General features: G+C 41.1%; 2 protein-coding genes across 2 annotated transcripts in view; one reads left to right on the plus strand and one right to left on the minus strand.

The window, feature by feature from the left end:
* cers6 (ceramide synthase 6) lies at positions 1-17,967 on the minus strand. The gene is made up of 11 exons (XM_070975341.1): positions 17,509-17,967; positions 16,226-16,331; positions 15,986-16,116; positions 10,339-10,396; positions 8,099-8,149; positions 7,892-7,984; positions 5,504-5,632; positions 5,121-5,227; positions 2,752-2,908; positions 2,549-2,572; positions 1-994 (listed from the first exon to the last, which is right to left on the minus strand). The coding sequence occupies exons 1-11, from the start codon at positions 17,676-17,678 to the stop codon at positions 836-838; spliced, it is 1,185 nt and encodes a 394-aa protein (XP_070831442.1). The 5' UTR covers positions 17,679-17,967; the 3' UTR covers positions 1-835.
* The window catches only part of stk39 (serine threonine kinase 39), a 25,890-nt gene continuing 22,943 nt past the window's right edge, over positions 17,868-20,814 (plus strand). The window contains exon 1 of the mRNA XM_070975340.1: positions 17,868-19,776. Within this exon, the coding sequence (XP_070831441.1) occupies positions 19,671-19,776 (106 nt within the window). The 5' untranslated portion in view covers positions 17,868-19,670. The remainder of the gene's footprint in view (positions 19,777-20,814) is intronic.

A 20,814-nucleotide genomic window follows, 5' to 3' on the forward strand; every position in this document is an offset into this window, starting at 1 on the left:
GCAATCTTCATGTTTTTGTTTATTGAATAATTCAAACAGCTCATGTTTGCCTCATAAGAGGACAAGTGGCCTTTAATGAAATGCTTACCAGAAATGTACCAGAATACTTAACAAAATGCTTGAACAGGGAATACAGCATCTAGCCATATCTGATGCACACACATAATACTGTTATTGACATCTCATATACAGTTTGAGTGGAGAATGTATTTCAAAATGTGAGTAAACTTCGCACATTTTGGCATATCTTTGGGGGAGTAGCATTAAAAGTAAACCCAGGCATTTTGCGCATACTCGTTATCATGATGTGTGGTGTGAAAAAACAGCTGTTGTTGTTGCTCAAGATTATTTCATCTTTAACACTGACAGCAAAGGAGATCAGACGTCCAACTACCATCTGCAAACATATTTATGAAAAATAAATAACATAGAAAGACACAAACAGAAGAAAAATCATACCCCCAGTATGCCAGACTACTGTATGTTAAAGTAGCATGCTTACACCATAACGTGGAATGCTTTCATTCATTGGCTAAACAGAGAGTGGGTTGTACCAATAAGAGTGCTTTGATATTTCACTGAGTGCAGTTTGATGCAAATATATAGATGTAGAGAAGAAATTGCGCGAAGAAATTAGTAAAGACTGAAACTGATGACGAAACTGCATTCACATAAATCTATAAAGAACTTCCAGTACCAGACAGGCAATGTTGTTAATGTCTCCACCACACACACACATACACACACACACACACACGCACGCACACACACACACACACAAGGATTGATGGATAGTGTCTGTAGCATGGCTCCAGTGTTGTGATAGTCAGCTCAGTCAGTGTTCGTCGGGATATGGGACTCCTGTCAGGTAGCCGTTGGTCCCGTGATTTTTGTTGGTCCCGTTGGTGGCGCTGCTGTGGTGCTTCTGATTGGGTGGGGGGCTGTCGTCCTCATCAGAGCTGGACTCAATGTCACTGCGGTCGTCTTTAGACACCTGCATAAATGAGAGGGAGGGTTGGAGATTAAAATTTTCTCATTAAAATTCTTATCTGTGTCATTATCTGTGGCAGCCATGCGTGGCCGTGCCACCAACAGGCTGTAGCGTGTCAAACTGGGAGGTGTTCTGCTAATCAGTGTCAGGAAACACGCAGTAAAAGGCATAAAATCTATTTGCAAACTTGAAATATGGAAAACTCTGAACATAACATTATTTAGGCTGCAGCTGATGATTTTTTTTATTATTGATTCATCTCTCTACAATATTTTATATTGATCTCTGTATTATTTAGTCTGTGTCAAAAAAAGTTAAAGTTGTATTGCCGTTTCCCAGAGCCTGACCTTGTTTTGTCCTCCTGACAGTCTAAAACCCAGAGATATTTAATTCATATACAACAGGGAACAGCTGCAAATCCTCATATTTTAGAAGCTGGAACCAGTGAATGTTTAGCATGTTTTGTCTGAGGAAAAAAAAAATCAATTTCAGGAATTGTTTCATTTTTTGATGATTAATTATCTGTTTTTATTTGGACTGGACAACATATAATTAACATGCCAAGTGCAGATTATCCAAATAATAAGAGAATCTTCAAGATTTACAAATAAACTGACAGAACAATTACAGGAATACCAATAAAAAGCTGCAACAGATGATGGGATGAAGATATAAACCAGACAGCTGTGCTATCTTAACACAGTACAGCTGAGGTGATGGGAATGCCATTAGTTTTGCAGGAATTTGGTTATAAACAGACTATATATAAAGATGGATGATACATCTTCACTGCCTCCAACTGTACAAAAATGAAGCCACAATATTATGGATACAGGTGCTGCCATCTTGCTCTAGTGACCTCATCTGGAGTCATAGTCTGCGTAGCATTGATCGAGGGAAGCTGGAGCTGCAGTATCAAGTCCTATGCACCTGTTTGACGCAATCACGAGAAGGGCGCAGCTGCCAATCGTTGAGTCACACGCCCATTTTACACCAGTGTGATAAAACTACACCAGTGTGATAAAACTACTTCAAATGTTTTTGCTTTTTTTTGTTTGTCCCACCTATTTTGAAGCCAGCCACCAGGAGGCGATCGATACATTTTGGCTTCAGTGTTGGGAAACTGGCATGTCATCCATTTTTATATACAGTCAATGGTAATAAGCCAAAGTGTTGCACAAATTTGACCTGATTTGAAGAGCTGAAAGTTTGTTCGATCGAGTAGCTGTTAAGACATTTCACTCGAAGCTGCAAATGTCAAGCTGGTGGTGGCACTGGAGAAAACTTCCTGAATCATCAAAATGATTTGGTTTAATTGGCTGGAAACCCTGAATGTCTGTACACAGTTTCATGGTAATACATCCAGTAGTTTTTGAGATGTTTCGGTCTGGGCCAAAAGAGTGGACCAACTTTGCCAGCAACGCCGCTAGCATAGCTAAAAATGCATTGATTTGGGCTGATTCAATATCAGGAACATGACGAAGCCAAATTATGTGAAATTAAACAAGCATACAGTTCACCATTTTGTCTGAGACGTTCGCCTCTGAGGCTACTCACATGTAATGGATTCCATTTCCCCACCTTGAAGGTTGCAGGTTAGCATGGAGAATAGAAAGAGAAGGTCAAAAGTGGCTACACAGTGTGTACTACGCAGTGTTAATATATGTACTAGCAGCAAAACACCCTATTATGCAATAATGTGTATAAATGGAAGGATTATGCAGAGGGACTTGAAAGAGGAGCTGGGCGTAGTGACTCACCTTTCCTTTAGAGATGGCTCGGCACGCTGTCTTCACTATGAGGTAGGACCAGAAGGAGTGAAGAAGCTGCAGCAGGATCAGAAGCAGGTTGAAGACCCACCAGGACGGGTAGGGCCCTACAATCTCCCAACTCTCGAACAGGGTGGTATTTAAAATCCTTCCATAGCAAGAGAAAGAGAGGGAGATGATTAACATTAACATGTTTCATTAGGAAGAAGGTTTGAAAGCACTCCCTCTCTCAATGGAGGTATTACTGTTTATGTGAGCAGGTAGACAAAGCCAAACAGAAGCCAGTGAAAAGACGGGCTCCGCTCCAGCTCTCTGTCTTTCATGGGGCGCCAGTCGCCAGATGCATAAAATTCTGTGTAGATTTCTGTCTAAAACTGTGTATACACAAAGACAGAAATATGCACATACATTCTTTTCATCAGATTTATAAAGCTGTGTGCACAGCTGGTCCTGTTTTCTAAACCTCAATCACACCAATGAGCCTCATTTCCACTCCCACATTTCCAACGGACGCAGAAACGCTCTTAAACATCCGTTTGCATATTGATACTTGTGCCACTCCACCACTCATTAAACCTATTGATGAGAAGAACGGCAAAGCAGCAGCGCAGCGTGACCATTACGCACAGCTGTGTCTATTTATAGTGCCCATACCGCTAATTCATCTCATGTATTTGCAATTCATCAGCGCAGTGATATCTCAATCATCATTATTAAACGTCAGGAGGATGATCAATCATTAATTTATAGAGCTCATATTGAAACAGACTTCACAGAGTGCTTCATAATTCGGGATAAAATGAAAAGATTGTAACAGGGAAATGATGGCTCAAATGGAAATATAAAGAAAGATAAAATAAGTCACTCATAACTAAGTTTAAGAGCCTTTGACTTTTTACTAAATTTGAAATACAGTCACAATCTCTGCTTCTGCTCCTGAGTTACGGTGTTGAATAATGGACAGAGATGTGTTTTTGTAGAACATTATGATATGACTGTGAAGTTGACCTTTGACCTCTTGGACATAAAACTAGCCAATGAATTCTTGAGTAATAGCCAAAAATGTGTTTTGTGAGGTTACAGTGACCTCTGACCACCGAAGTCTACTCAGTTCATCCTTCAGTCCAAGAGGACGTTGATAGAAAATTTGAAGAAACCCCATCGTTGCTGAGACGTCAGGTTCACGAGAATGGGACGTATGTGTGGACCACCTGGGAGCATCATGCCTCCAGCCACAGCTGTCGCCGGCGTAGAGTAATCAGAAGTGACATATTGCCTGGCTTCACATGACATGCAATCAAAACTTCAAGGATCTGTGTTAAATTTATCCCTTAGCAAATTCTTGCAAATGCCGTCTGTGAATCATCCTCCAGATACTGATGCCATGGCAACAGTTTTACAGTAATGACAACTTTACTACTGGTGTGGTGGGGGCTGACAAAAAAGTGGATCATCATTTTACAGTGTGGAAACAAAGGCAGAGAAGTGTGGCGTGTGCTCTTAAAATGCTGCGCACACAGAAGACACCAACCTGAGTTTAGATTTTTGAAACAATGTTTTTATGCTGATCAAGAATCAGCGGTATCTCACAGAAAGGCAGCTGTCTGCCTCTTAAACAAATTGATGCTGTGAAAAATGTGATAACGCCGTTGCTGATGACTGCGAGATGATTGCTGTGCACACTTTCAAGGACTAAAGCTGATTTGTGCTAACTCTGCGCACATCATCAGGAAGGCTTTTTCTAATTGCCGTTTGCCATCTACTGTAATTAGGCTCGGATGAATTAAATGTCTGGGTAAAACAAAGCCACAAGAAATTAATTAAAACATCTGAACATCTCTCTGTTCTCTGGTTTGGCAATTTGGATGGATTGGCTAGAGCTTGAAATGAATAAAAAAAAAATCAAATGTAACACCAAAACAGCAATACCTCGAAATTTTTTTTTTTTCCAAAATCCGTCTGAGTAGAGAAGCCTCTGATGTTTTAATAATCGGCTAAGACTCTAAACTCTGTTTTCAATGATAAAGCAGTAACCACAATCATCTGCTTTTCATTTGCTGATTTTTTTGTTTGGCTTTCTTTGAGAGGTCAAAGCTGCTGTATCCATAGTAACTATTACTTAGCAACAAAATTCAGAGAGATGTGCCTGAACTGCAAACCGTTGTGGAGAAATAGTAAAAAAAAAAGCGCTGAGATCTCGATGGCTCTGACATGCATTTTCAGGCATAGTCTGCCAGGCATCTGCTGCACAGGCTTTCAAAGTGTCTGGCTGTCTGTGTGCACTGTACTGTATGCAAATGACATGCTAACACTGCTCCAGGATATTAGCTGTGGTACACATGTAGGAGAATGACACTCACCAGACAGGGTAAACTCCCAGCCTGGAGCTTATGAAGAGGATTGCAAACATTGCAAACAGGAGGTTGCACAGTATCTGACATTTGGCATAGTTGGCCATCTTGGCAGCCTTGGTAGAGAGAAGAAAACCAGTCATCAATCAGATCATGTAAACAGCTGCTCTGAAAATGTACGAATTAAAGCATCACCGAGGGTATTACAAAACTAAATCATAATCCAACACAAGGACATGATGTTCATAATGTAAAGGCTGTGCTTAAATTTAGATAAAGATGGCTAGCTGAGCATGTAAACTCCCAACACTCCACCCACACAGCCCCATCAGCTTTGCCTCCATTGGCCCATCTGTCCATTCACAGCATTTCATTCTCTCACACATCCTCACCTCTATCAGCACGTCGGCTGCATCGTGGAGACACATGACCAGAGTTCCCACCCGTGCCATGTTGTTCACGTAGGAAAAGGTGATGAGGGAGATTGTTGCCACATGGTGCAGGAACATGATCAGGAAATCCTGGGGAGACAGTTGCCAAGGAAATATCACACAACTAAAGAAAGTAGTCTCAAAAGTGCCCCGCGGCTGTTTGAGTCACTGCATGCGGCACATACCCACAGCATCTAGTGCAGCACAGACATGTGACAAAGTGAAAGTGACATGACTGCTGTGTGCGCATACACGCTTTGTGTATCTGCAGTAATGCACAGCAATTTGTGAGAATCCTCTATTGTAAAAATGACAAAACCTCGACTGCTGACTTACATAAACCGAGTATGTGGAACTACTGTGCAACACAATAGCGCCTATTTTCAAAACTGCTGCAAGAAGCATGTTGTGTTTGTGCGTCCACGACCTTGAAGTGTGCTTTACCCGAGTTAGTGGCTGCACACGTGATCGTTGTGTGGATCAGCGGCTTTCGAAATCAGATCTGTGTTTTGGTGAGCCATGTTCGCCGTGTGCCACTGTGACAGGCGCAGCTATAGAAAAGATATAACAAGTTCTGACAACACAGTGATCATTCACACGACACTCACACAACAATCACAGCAAGGAACGCCCTCAGTGTCCGAGCATTCATGAACACTGGGGAAAGTTAAAATAATAATAAGTAAAAGTTACTTAAAGTATCAAAAGTAAACTTACTTAATGCTGAAAAATTGCACTGATGCATAAATCAAAAAAGCAGTATTTTACTGTTGTTGGTTGAGGTGGGTGTACTTTGGAGTGATTCTATATTCTCTTGGCTAGTTCGATTTCTCACAATGCATCATATTTTGCAAGCTCGTGATATGCTTTACATGTAACATCTTAATTTCTGAAGTAACTGGTAAGTACAGATCGAGGAATAGAAATGTAAAGTGCATGAAATGGAAATGTTCAAGTGCAGTACTTGAGTAAATGTTACTTTCCACCACTGATTGACAGTGAGCAAAAAATCTCTGTTTCTCCACTGGAAATCAAAATCAAGCAGAAAGGAGGATCACCTATGTGTGAGCCATTAGGTTTGGGACTTGATTGGAGCTCCAGGTGACTAACGATGCAGACAGGGGGCATGGGGAAGCATTCCTCTAGAAAATCTTAAGCTACTGAAATGTCTCAGTTCAAAGCAACCAGAGCCAGTCCAAAACGGCAACAGAATGAGAAGGAGTATGCGAAGGAAGAGTAATGATGCAAGATACAGAATGAAAGCAAGGCAAGAGTGTGCGGGGAGAACATACTGGAATTGGCAGGGGATGCAGAGGACCTCCTCAGTGTAGTGCTGTGCATGAAAAAACTGAAAGGAGAAACAAAAACAGACAACATGCCAACAGTCAACAAAGAGATGACAGAGTGAAGGCATACACAGCGTGGCATCATGGCGGCTGCTGTGAGTGCGGTGAGTGAAGTGTGTTGTGGAGGGGGAAGAGCTGGGGATGGACTGGAGACGGGAGAAAGACCATGGCTGGAAGGCATGCAAATCGAAACTTCATGAACCAAAAGTGGAACAGTTTTCGTAACAACAAAAAAAGAAGAAGATGATGAAAGTGCGTTGAAGTTGGTCATTGCCCATTTGTACAAACTGAGGCTGAATCTCAGTCCTTACAAACACTGACCCAGTTGGACCTTTTCAGCTTTATTTATAGCACAATGCGCCTCATGCATAGACCGGAGTTCTGGTTAAATTTAATTGGTTAATCTGAGTCTGATGTAATTATTAACATAAAAACGAGGATTAACTTGAAATACGTCATAACATCATCATGTGAAGATAAATCACATCCCTTCTGTACAATATCTGAATATCGCATGACACCATCCTGTACAGATTTTAAAAATACAGTCACTTCCTGAGCGTGTTCATCGAAAGCCTCCACCCGTAGTCGGAGGAGAGCTTGAGAAAAGTTTTCGTGAACTTTGGCGGGGAATCCAATTTCTGAGTTTTCTAAAAAGTGTTAATCCTTTTTACCCTCGCAGTGTTTTCTTATTTCACACATCAGTGAGAAAACACTGAGGCAGAAAGCAAATGTTCACAAGCAAATAGACTTCACATTATAGAGCCATGGCGACAGTAAGAAGAGAGATGGACAGTCAGGCAGAGATAATGATGTCTTTTCTGTGACAGCACTGCTTCCAGTGGCATGAACGGAACTGAATTCTCTGGTTTCGACACAAAAAAGTGACGTAGAGTGTCCCTTTTTGCTGTGCAGTTGATCTTTAAACAAACATTCAATGCTTCATGTTATTGGAGATGCGTGATGTACAGTTTGTCTCGGTGTGGCCTGCAGTCATTCTTACCTTCCTCCTGATGTCTGTGAATTGGGAAAAGAGTAGGGACAGGTAGAAAGACAGCTCCAGTATATAGTAATAATGGATGTCCACAGTCAGTGGCTGCATAAACACAAAAAGCAACACGGTTAAAATGAATATTTGAGTAATTCAAGTCATCTTGCTGAGTCATGCTTACTGAAGCTGAGTGAACATGCTGCATTAAAAGACCTGTACCTGGTATGGGTAGTTGTACCAGCACTCTTTCGTGTTCCACAGCCAAGGAGTCTGCAGAAAATGAAAAGAGCAACTACAAAATCAATACTTTTTACCCTGTATGAAACAAATAAAAGCACATTAAATTTTGAAACGCATTATCAATCAATATCATAAGACCGTGACTGAGCGGCTGAGGTTAAGACAATGCTGTAATACAGTTTACTGTGAAAACTCCAGGGACGACAAAGGAAATGAGTCCAAGACTTTGCCGTTCTGTCCGTGACAAAGTCTATTGTCATTTAACCAACAAACCAAAGAAAGCCTTAAAGCCTTTCTTTAAAACCTAGAAAGAGCAGGCTCAATTGAAGTCAGCATTAATGTTACAGTTGGAGTTCAATTCAACATCTTCTTGTCATTTAAGATCTAACACACGAATGTCAATCTGACCACTGAAAAATGAATCATTCCTTTGACGAACTCTGAAAGGAATTGGAGTGGTTTCTAAAACACCGAACACACGTCATTAGAGGTTTTGTTACAGTACATTCTTTGGCAAAAAAGGAAGCTGGATCACCCAGAAACCAAGTACTGACATAATGACATCAGGACGACAAGAGAAATGGTAACTGTGATACATAAGAATGTGTTATAAGCAAACAGTGACCCATCACTGGGACTGAGTTTATGTCTCCTGCACTCCTCTCCAGACCTGCTCTATTAATAAATCCCAGAGAGAGTCCGGCCTGCGGCGGGGGTTGCAGGGAACAAACTATTTTCACAAAGTGCTTTGTCATGCAACTCGTGTCTTTCAGACATTTCTCCCACTCTGCTTCCTCAAGTATTGCTCTGTTGATTATGTGCATTTACAGATCTGAAGTTCTGTACTTTACTTGACTATTTTCATTTTATGCAACTTTATACTTCTACCCCACTACATCTCAGAGGGAAGCCTCGTACATATGATAATCTAATGGAATCTGGAGCATCGCTGTAGATTTAACTACCCAACAGTAGATAAAGTAGTTGCACGCAGCTCAACCTTCAACATTTTAAAGCAGTATAATGCAACATATGCATTAATGCACCAGGAATACTAATCAACAATATCACATATAATTGAAAAACACTGATATGACGTATTTATTTACTTAATGAGTGCTTTAACTTTGATAATACATAAATAACTTTTCTTCAGTACGGACTTTTGAAATATTACTATTTCAGTAGAATTAAACTGGCGCCTTGGACAAAATGGCCATAATGTCTTAACTCTCATACTGTAGCTGCTGGGATTTCAAACTTTCTAAACAGGGAGAGGTTTTTTTTTTTTTTTTACTGGGAGGACTGAAATGCTCTTATCTCCTACATCCCCTGAACTACACACAAGACAAAGCACAGTGATGTTACTGATTTTCACAAACCGTGTGAAAATTGGCAACTTTTGAATGATAAAAAATGCTTAGAAAGGAAAATGTTCCACATGAAAAAATGTTGAGTTGGCCTTGTGTTTGGTGGACAGGTTAGCATATGGCAGCTAACATTAGCAGCCTGAGCTCATGTTCTTGCTATCACAGCTGGTACAAAGAAGTAACGTTAAATGCTGGCACTGTCATTGTATCTTGCCTTGATGGTTGGTTATTTCTGTAGATATGAAATGCACAGATAATATGTCAAATGCAGCACATGTCACAAAGCAACACTTTTAATTTCAAATGTATGTTCTGCCAACAGGCAACTATAACCATCTCAGCTGATATCATTCTTCAAATAATCACTGAAATGGCATGTCCTACATGGGATAGCATGACAGCCAATAATAGCACATACAAACATGGACTTCCAGCTGTTGATGTTCACAATCCAAAGAAAGACAAATCATCACTGAGTATCACATAGTTTGTGAAAAATAGATTGCATATTTCATCGATTGCATTATTTAGCAGTGGCAGTCTTATTTATTTATCAGCTGCTCTCCCTTTCTTTGAAAGATCCCAGTAAGATCCATTACTGATGAACACTTCTTGTACAATGCTTTATTACAAATACGCTTAATAAAATTAGCCCCTTACAAGAGAACATCCATTTCACTTGCCAGTCTCATGACTTGGCACCAAACTATTAGGAAACCACAAGATTTTCATGCAACCCATGTGCCTCCATACGTGTTGTGGAGAGTGGCGTCAAACCTCAGTGACTCACTCTAACTTTAGCAGTCATAACAGAAGGCTGGTGCTCATTTGACTTTAAGCAAAACTCACCTTTTTGAGGAAACGCACTCCGTAGGTAAATATGTACAGATAGAATGTAAATCTCCACCTGAAAGAAAAAAAGATAAAGAAAAACATTCTGTAATGAATAAAAAGCCCCAAATGAATTCATCCTGGACATTTGACTACTTTATGTGTGTAAAGGGAACTTTCATTGATTTTGCAATCGTAACTTTTAGTTTTTTAACTACTCTGGGGAAAACAATAATGGTTTTCAGTGGGCAAAGTGTGGAGAACAGTAGCCCTTAACTATGCAGAGTGTTTGCAGTTCTTTTCATTTTGCCTTTTTTTTCTTTGTCCTTTTCACCGCTGTTTCTCAAGTCTACGCTATAATTTTGGATTCTTTGGAAAAGAGGGAAAGAGGGAAGCAAAGTGTTTTGATCTGGTAAAGCAAAATTCCAGAGAATAATGCAGCTGCACCACATCCTGAAGTCATCAAATTTAGATACATCCAAAAATCTAAACATTAGCAGGGCATTTGTGAATTAATACGCGTCCTGTCCACTGCTCGCGTTGCTTTGTCCTTATGTGCTGCACACTGTGGCACACTATGAGACTGCCATGCCTGTAATCAAAAATTTGAAGTGGTGTGAGCTCCTCTTACTTCCCCACATGCATTCTAAAGTGAGTCACTGAAAATGGGACATTGCTGATTTCACAATGATGAGGTTCGGGGTGGAAGACAAGACGATCACACTGTCTAGTCTCAGCCATTTGTGCTATGTGCTTTTATATAACCCTGTATGTAATTTACAATAACTGCAACTGCACAATGGTAGAGGAAGCGATCACGAGGCCTGAGCGTACAGGCTGAGAAGAAGCTGCTTCAGCTGACACTTCAGTGATCAAAGCCTTGCTGAGCTGGGAGATGTACATATATACCCAACTCATAACAGTCAGCAACTGGGAGGAAGGATTTTAGACTGGCCAGCTAGCAAGCCCCCTTTCCACACAACTCTGGGAGTTGCATCAGATGAAATCGTCTGTGTTTCTGCAGGGAACAAGAATGTATCTGCAGGGCTTGAATCAGAGACCCCCTGTTGTGCGTTATTGTGCTGCAGCATTTCACAAATTTGCAACCGTTTTTTTCCCCCAAGCGGAGCCTATATTCCAGGATACAGTGTGATCGCCTCATGAAGTAAAATATGCAAGCCTCTGTGACATGGAAGAAAACATCCACAGATGACTCCCATGAGCGTGTCAGAAGCCGTACAGCCCGCCATAGGAGACTAGGTTTGCATACTTTCAAGGTTGCGCCGAGTGGTTGTTCCAGCTGACCTCAAATCAAACACATTTTGACAGCCACAGCCCCGAAACACAACATGGCATCGACACTCAAATGGAGAGCAGGGTAAATCCATCTCAGGTTCTCCGTGCTGGCACATCCAGCAGTCTTGGTCCCTCAATGCCGATGTTTGTTCAAGATATTCAGACTCTCTAATAAAACGAGGAAAATTATTATCAGGTTAACACACGGCGTGTGGAAGCAGTCGTTAAATGTTTTTATGTTTGATCAACAGTAATGTAAAACCAAATTAACTGGACAAGTCTATCTGGCACATAGTTAAGACTGTTGCATGGCAACTGCATGGTTCATCAAGCCTGTAAGAGTCTTTTTCAAGTGCTGTTGAATCGCTGCTATATATGTACAATCACAATAACTCACAACTGCTTCCCGTGAATAGTTTCTTTTCTCCTGAAGTCATGTGTCATTCTGAGTTATGTTTTTGCAGTGTTGACAATGATTGCTGGTGGAACAACTAAAATATTATGCATTTCATTATCCCAGAGCCACTTTTTTTTTGCTGCACACGATCTCGCAGAAGCTAACCAATTGCAATAATTACATTTATGCACTATGATGGACTTGCCCCGTAAACAAGTTACAAACTGTGGTTTGTATGACACAATAAAAGTAGGCTTTAGTAATGAGTTACGGTACATAGAGAACCACCATCCTTTCACAATAAGTTGCTCAGAGACATTAATGAATCACTCATGAGATCCAATGAGACTGTGGGTTTTAAACTGGGACAGATTAATTGATCACTCTTAAATCAAATGTACCTGTTTAGACAAAGCGTTGCCTGAGGGAGGCAAAAATAGTGGGTGGGCAACTTTGATTTGATCAAAAACTTGTAATGAGGCTGCTTTATTCTGAGTGTAGCGCCGAGCTTTGGAATAAAATAATAAAAAGCAGCCCATGCTTGCTCATTTAATTCCAGTTTGTCACTTCTCCAGGTGGGTAGTTTAAGCTCCAGCTGGCTGCAACTGTTTGCATTTGGATGGTTCAACATAACAATTAGTCATGAAGCTCAAGCTTTTGATCATTTGTGCGAAAGCCTTGATATATTCCCTCTCTGCCGTTAAAACATGGGGTAACACCTGTTACTCTTCAGGCAGTAATAGCTGTCCCTTCCACCTTTGAGTGTTTGTCAAATTTGGTTTTGATTACCAGGCGTGATTTCAAATTGCCCAAATGAAAAAGCTTGTTAATAGCCAGTTATTTTAATGTGGTGCTAGGAGGCTGCAACTCATTTAAGGGAAAACAGGGGTGTGGCCGTCCTCTCTCAAGAACCCATGTAAATAGCTCATCCAACAGCTGTCCTATGAGCATCTACTGAGCACAAACATGCTTATTAGTTGTTGGCATGGTGTCTGCTAATCTGCTTCTGTACTGATTTAAACTATGAAAATCATACACCTACATAATGGTTACACAGAGAGCAATAATGAGCATATTTGTAATCTCAGCTGTTATTAATAGCATGCTTCTGTAGAGGGTAAATGTTAAAATGTTTGTTTTGTGTGTTTTGACAATCTACGGCAGACTTTGACTTAGTGTCTGATGAAAGTAAATAGAAGGAAAGACAAATTAAGAGATTGCAGTAATAGGGTGTTAATTATTGAGAAAGTGTAGATTTTTAGATATAAATTTGTCCAAACTATGTGATGGGGCACAATACAAAACAATGACCACCCATCTCAAAAACAGCTGAAAAACTTAAATAAATTGTTTAAGATTTGGGGAAATAGACTTATTTGCCTTCTTTTGGAGAGTTAGATGAGAATATCAATCACTCTCATGTCTGTACAGTAAATATGAAGCCACTGTCAGCAGCTAGTTAGCTTAGCTTTAGACGATGAACAGGGGGAACCAGACAGCTCTACTCAGTAATAAAATACATCTACCAGCCTCTAAGAGTCACTATTTAACATGTTATATCTTGCTTGTTTAACCCATACTAAAAATGAGGTGCAAAACCAATAAGTTGTGGTTACGTGCTGGGCTATTTCTTGGCCGGATGCTGTGACTTCCTGGTACCTCAGCTAGTCACAGTGATGAAACCACAGGAAGTGACTGCACCTGTCTAAGAAATATGCCAAGAGTGTTTTTTAAGTCAGCCCAGGTTTCGCGAAGCTAAGCTAACTGGCTAATGGCGGTAGCTTTACATTTAGCATACGGCTATGAAGGTGGTTATCAAACTTCAGATCTAATGAAAGAAAGAGAAGAGGCTTGTTCCCCAAAATGCACTTTTTTAAAAGGTCTATCACTCATGGTTGTAACATAGGAAGCACAATTTTTAACTTAAAAACTATATTAGTCAAAATCCATTGATAGCCATGTTAGCATTACATCAAATATGAACTGAAGCCAAAGATAGAGATGAGAATAGTAACTATATTTAGTCATTTGAAATCTTGCCACAGAAATAACCTGTCTACATTTCTTTAAAAAAAAAAAAAAAAAAAAAAGCTGTGAATTGCATTATTTTGCTTTTGATAATTTCTCTGTTCCCACTGCTAGCGGAGAGGAGAAAGGATGGAGGAACATCAGATCAGACAACAGATTCTATTAAGGATATCAAAGCCCGCTCCTTCCTGAGAGGACGAGAAAACTACACTGAAAAAACTGCTCGTCCTAATTTGTCATTCAGTCTTACATTGAGGCTTTAAATCTAATTCATGTTTACACAAATAACTTATTCTACTATGGTGAAATTTTGGAGAGATTTCAGTTGAAAAAAATCTTGGACTTTTTGGACTTGGCTTTTTTGGCTCTATCCTGGAAAAAGAGAGGCAGCAACAATGGCTGGTAAACAAACTCCATGCATGAGTCTTCATTATTTCCAGACCAAATGTGTCTGCCACGTACTCTCTGTTTGCATAATGAAAAGAATAGACAACAGATCAGCTATCCTGACGACTGCGAGACAAAGAACGCTATCAGTCTGCAACAGCTGTACGTGAGGGCCTAATTAGAGCACAATCTCTGCTGGAAGGACTGAAGCCGGCCCCCGTTTGGAGAACTGCACCGCAAGCAACCGAGACAGACGACCTGGCCAAACTATTGCAAAGCTCAATGTCATCTGCAGTCAATTATGCTGTGAGCAGATAACAGCTTCTGGTACGGTTGCAGCTTAAACAGACTGACTGCCAGCTAAGCATGTTTAAAAAGCTCACACATATTCCAGAGGATCACAAATCCAGCTTTTTTTTGTGTATAAGAAAGCAGGTTTTCTTCTTCAGTAGAAAAGTTGAAATAGGAGTCCAGTGGTCTAATCAGCCAGCAGTGTTCTCCTGAGTGAACAGCAGCCTCAGGCGGATCAGAGGATGCGAGGCTCCCCGTGTATCAAACTGCCAGATTGGCTCTGCTGGTGTCAGACATGACCCCGCTCTGACAGCCACACTCGCTTGTTGGCCTTTAACATCACACCGCTAAGTAACTACAATCTCCCTGATGGCAAATGCTCGACTGCAGATTAGCCAGTTCTCTCTTCCAGCCTGAGTGGGTTTGTTGCTTCGCACTGGGACACATTTGACTATTATCCCTCAGCAGCTCCAGCATTCATACTGCAGTCTTTGTGAGCCATGTGAGATACAGCAACGGTTAGCTAAAACTGTACCATCATAACGGCCGTTAAAGGCCCGTCTGGGTATTTCTTCTTCTGTCTGAATGTAGAGCTGAAATGATTAGCAGATTAATTGATGAGTCCAGTTTAAGAAGAGAATTAATTGGCGACTGGTTTGCTGATTCATTAATTATTTCTGTCATTTTTCAAGCAAATATTTCAAACATTCACCGTTCCAGTTTCTAAAATGTAAGGACAAAACAAGCAATTTGAAGAAATCTCGAGGGTTGTAAGGAAGTATAATGAACATTTTATCATAATTTTTCGACATTTCGTAGACTAAATGAAGTCAGTTATAGTCCTAAAGTTCACCTTTACAGCACTGCCGCCCTTCACTTCAGTAAACCGTGTTTTCCTGGAGGTGTTTATTTCATACAATATAAAAACGAACTTGCAGAAACATGAAACTTGTTTGGGTAAAGTTATCAATCAACAGTGAACATTGTTCCTCCTTTTGCTACTGATACAGGTGTGTTATTGGTGAGTGGTAATGCCATGCTGTCTATCTGAATCTTCACACAATAAAGTCACCATACCCATGACGACACTAAAGCAGAAACGATGCTCACTGTGACGGATTACAGTACCTGTCAACCACAGGGAAGTAACAAAAGTCTGTGCAAGTTCATTTTCATGAACTTGGATGTTATTACACGCAGATAAAAATGGCTTGCAGCTACGTTCAAGATACTGCATGGTGTGGTGTTTAAAGTGATTTCCCTTACATGCTTTCACAGAATCGGGCGAGAGTGCTGGGCTTCTCCTGGTTGCGACGCTGCCTGAACCAGCGCTGGATGGTCCGCACGTCCCAGTCCAGCTGCTTGGACAGGCCCTCCAACCTCTTCTCATCTGGGTGCTGGCAAGACAAGATAAACACTCCATATTTAGATGTACCCTTCACCATGGCGCAAATGTTATGAGATGAAACACAACATTAGAAACAACGCAGTGAACGCATGCGCCACCTTGGTTATGGCAGTGAAAACCTTCTCCAGGATGGCGTTGGGCTGTGCTTTTTGTGGCCCGTTGGCTTGGATCTTCAGGCCCATGGCACATGGTCTTGCAATAAACCTGCAATTAAAACATCATGACACCCTTTTAGAGCAATGCACAGACAGTATCTTTGAGGTGAATCAAAAGTGAATTACTTCTATTCAGAGATTGGGACACGAGCCATTCGATCACCAGGAGTCAGAGTTATTATCAGCACCCAACATGTGCATCTGCTGGCTGCCACTTCTTTTATTCTACCAGGACTCTGATAATGTTTTGACTAGAAATGGTCAAAATATGAAATTGGTGCCGGAATGGTTGAAATCTCCGTGTAGAATAAAAGACGAATTGGGAAAGTATTTTGAAGATAATTGTTATTTTCCCTCTTACACAACACATTTGGCTTAATAAACCACTTCACAAATCATGTGCGGTCTACAAATTTATGATTGCATTTAGTAAAACAGGAGCCGTAACGAGGGATAAGCAAGAGCCACTCAAGTTAACAATTAAATAAACAATATATAATTCATACATTGAGGATATATGCAGTATGGATTTTACACCTTCGGGTCACACATTAGCACTGTTGCAATCTTGGTTTCAGATGATTTTCACTTTATTATTCAACGTGCTGCATTTTCAGGGAAAAATACTAAACATGACTGAAGGGTTTAATGGAGAAATTACTCACACACTATTCCCCGAAGAGACTCCTGACCCACATGTGCATAACAAGCGTTGCTGTGATCTGCGCCTCAACGTATATTGATGATCGTATAATAATAGTCACAGATAAGATGATGCAACTTGTACTATATCATAACTGGACATTTGAGTTAAAAAACACCCGGATTAGCAAAAGGAGCTTGTTTTAAGCACGGTGCTATGCTGAAATTCAGGTTTGAGCTAATAGGACAGTGACTGAATTTGAGCAGGTATGGCAACTTGGCTGCACTGTGTGTGTGTGTGTGTGTGTGTGTGTGTGTGTGTGTGTGTGTGTGTGTGTGTGTGTGTGTGTGTGTGTGCACGGACAGATGCATCAAATGCAGACAGCGCGTAATGCTGCAGGCCTGCAGAAACAAGGATGATCAACCCCGGTGATTTGAGGGCTAACCAGATAAGATGCCATTGTTTAGGTAACACACTGACAAACGCGGACAGCGGCGTGTGCTGCATCATTCAACGGGACATTTCATCGACGTAACAAAACCGTATCGCAGCCACCTGGATTATCGCGTGTGCTCGGACCCACCTTTCGAAAACCAGCCGTATCATAAAGATGCAGAATGCTAAAGGACACGCCAGATACAGATCCTCAGCTTGCGGGAACGTTGCCTCATCTGTGTTTTTTAAGTCAGCCCAGGTTACGTTATGGGGGAGCCAGAACCGCTCGTTCCAAAACCACGCCAAAATACCGGCCATCTCCCTGCAGCAGACACGGTGACCGGGTCCAAAGGCAAATCGGTGGCCGCTGTATCTCGGACGTCTCTCGCAGGCGATCTGGCCGTGCAGACTCGGCTGATGATGAGATCGCCGTCCGTCCGTTTCCCCTCAGCTATTCCTGTGTAGGGAAGTAGACTCAATCAGCTCCTCCGCGAGTGATTGGTGCGTTGAAATGTCATGCAGTGCAGTCCGGGTACGTTATGCCGGCTATAGCACGTAATCAAGGTAAAGCATGTCTCGTATCACACCTTTAGAGTAACACTCAACTTCACAGCGTGGGGAGGTGTCCCGATGAGCTGACTGTGGAGGACTGAATGCCTTTTTGTTTTGTTTATTTCCTTTGTTTTGCATATCTGTAGCTGTTATATTAAGGTCGGAATCACACAATAACATGCTTACCGCGCGACACGTCACCTGTAGTGTATTATTACTGCCATACTCAAACTGATCGGGAATCAGTTTTAGTCAAATAGTGACATTAAAGCGCAATTAATACGGCAACACATAAGCAATGGGCTTCAGACTGCACCATGATTGGTGAAACCCGCCCCCTACTGACAGCTTACATGAAGTTATCAGTAGGTGGAAGACTGACCTTGTAAATATAGAGTTTTCTAATAATTTAATAGGTGGAAGAAAGCTTTGGATACACGTCTTATTTGTTCATTAATTTTGATAATAAAATAGATTTTGTTATAATAATGTTATTGCATTATAATCTTAATTAAAGTAGAATTTATTGCACGGTTGTTGTATAAATAAACTGCATTAGTTTTTGCTTGGTGTAAATTGGCAACTCAGTGTATCACATATACGCCATGAACACAGTACAAAACGTGAATACTTTTTTAACGTTGTAAACAAATCATTAAGTGTTATTCAGTGTCATGATAGATACACTTCCTATTATCTTTCTGTCAGAGGGCATATTTAAGTATTCCGAGGTATAATAGTATACAGCCATTATATGTTAAAATCTAACAAATCATTCGCTTTATTTTAGTTTTATATCAATCTTCCCAATTGTCTCAATTAATAGTTTGATCTGTAAGAGTGAAAAAATCCAACCACAAAATCTCACAGCTGGAGATGTCTTCAAATTTTTGTCCAGAACTCAAGAACATTAAATTATTGTCAGGTAAAATAAAGGAAGCAGGATCTTTTCACATCAGAAAAGCAGGAACTGGATAATGTTGGGCATTTTCGATCATCAAAATTGTTGCCTATCAATCTTATGGCTATTGACAAATTGATTTTTCGGCTAATCGTTTCGGCTCAAATAACACATGTTTATGTATGTTCCGGTCTGCGGTGTGCTTTCAGCACGGAGCAATGGCGAGAGCTCGCTCCTCCAGTCATCATGCGCTACCAGACAGTATCCAGATGTGTTGGCGCCATCTACTGGCCGGTGTCAGCACCGTCAGTGGCACTTTTGGAAGGCATGTGACATCTTAAATCGTCACACATACGTGTTACTGTCTCACACAAAGCAGCTGCCAAGTCGTTTTTACCTGAAAATAATAAATGAGCAGAGTTTTGTTTGTCTGTGTGTGGACACAGACTTCCTTTGATATTAAAAAAACACTGAATTTAAGCGGAATCTCTGTAACCGAAGATGATTAATAGAGATTTTTAATATTCGTCTTCCTGTGCGGACCGCATCGCTGTGTAGTAAACTGTCATGTCACGGGCATGGTACAATGTGCGCGCGCTTGTATGACTTTGTGTGTGTGTGTGTGTGTGTGTGTGTGTGCGTGCGCGTGTGCGCGCACGCGTGCGGTCCGTTATTTTCCGGGTTGTGCTCATCGCTGGCGGTAGTCGCTCTGCCTCAGCTGCCAGCTGACACTTGTGCTGAGGAGGTGAGGTCAAATTTGACCGTCTCTCCCTCTCTCCGAGTCTGTCCGTCCGCCCGTCCGTCTGAGAGAGAGAGAGAGGCTGCTAAACTAGCGCAGAATCACCATCATCATCATCATGGCGGATCAAGGCGAATCTCCGGCTCCTGTCCACCACCCGCAACCAGCGCTGACAACCAGCTGGCCAATTACCAGGGAGTCGTACGAGCTGCAGGAAGTCATAGGTTAGTACCCGAGGATGTGATGAAGGCTACTTATATTATCAGGGAAAGGCACGCGGGTTATCAGCTGTGAATGACGATGAGGGCCTACCGGCTTTTTCATATGCAGCAGCCTCCCGCAATGCTTTGCAATGCGGATGTTAACTAGAGTACCGGTGCTCAGCAGCTGTGTCTGTGGCTCCATTGAAGCCGAATCAGCTAAACGACTGCACGAGGTTGAACATGTCACATCGCCCAAGTGCGTTTTTAGCGGCTCGGGTGGTAGAGACCTACTCCGGCGATGCCAGCGTATGGCACGTGTCCAGTTTATTAGCCATTACTAGAATCACAGATGCTGTGGATGTGTCAAACCCACAATGTGTTATTTCAGCTGTGTTATCTGTGATGGCATGTAAACAGAACGAAAGAGCCCGTTGCATCATCTCAAGTGGACCATATTGCAAATACAACATGTACTTAATGGAAAAATAGTACAGCTAATTATGCTGTTTATAGCAATAATAATAAAAGTTATATTAGCAGTGGTAGGCCTTGTAGAACTGTAAATTTTGACATTAATAAAACTTAAAGTCACAGACTGAGCAGGGTTAACCAGTTCTTTTGTTAATGATTAATCTTTAAGGTTTTGATATGTAACTGTCAGAAGAGAGTGAATATGTGCATCATATTTTCAGTAAAAAAACTCAAAGAAAGTGAATTTACAATCGTGTAAAAAGTAGCAAATATTCACACTGGAGAAACTGGAACTAACACAGTTTTTTAAATCTTTTTTTTCTTATTTATTAAAATATTAACCCGTTACCGTAATAGTTGATCATTAGTTTTGTATAATTGATAATAATTGTTCCAACACTTACTTCCACAGTAGCCATTAGTCAAAGGAGGTGAATTTACATGCACTCACTCCCTTGTTAAGCCCTGTTTAGACTAAAAACAAGTGGCAGTATGTAGCTTTCATGTGCTTCATGCATGTTGTGACTATGATTCACCCTGTGGATGTGTTTTCTGACACAGTTACTTGGACGACTGTGGATATGGACT

This window comes from Chaetodon trifascialis, chromosome 12, assembly GCF_039877785.1.
Source record: "Chaetodon trifascialis isolate fChaTrf1 chromosome 12, fChaTrf1.hap1, whole genome shotgun sequence".
NCBI lineage: Eukaryota > Metazoa > Chordata > Actinopteri > Chaetodontiformes > Chaetodontidae > Chaetodon > Chaetodon trifascialis.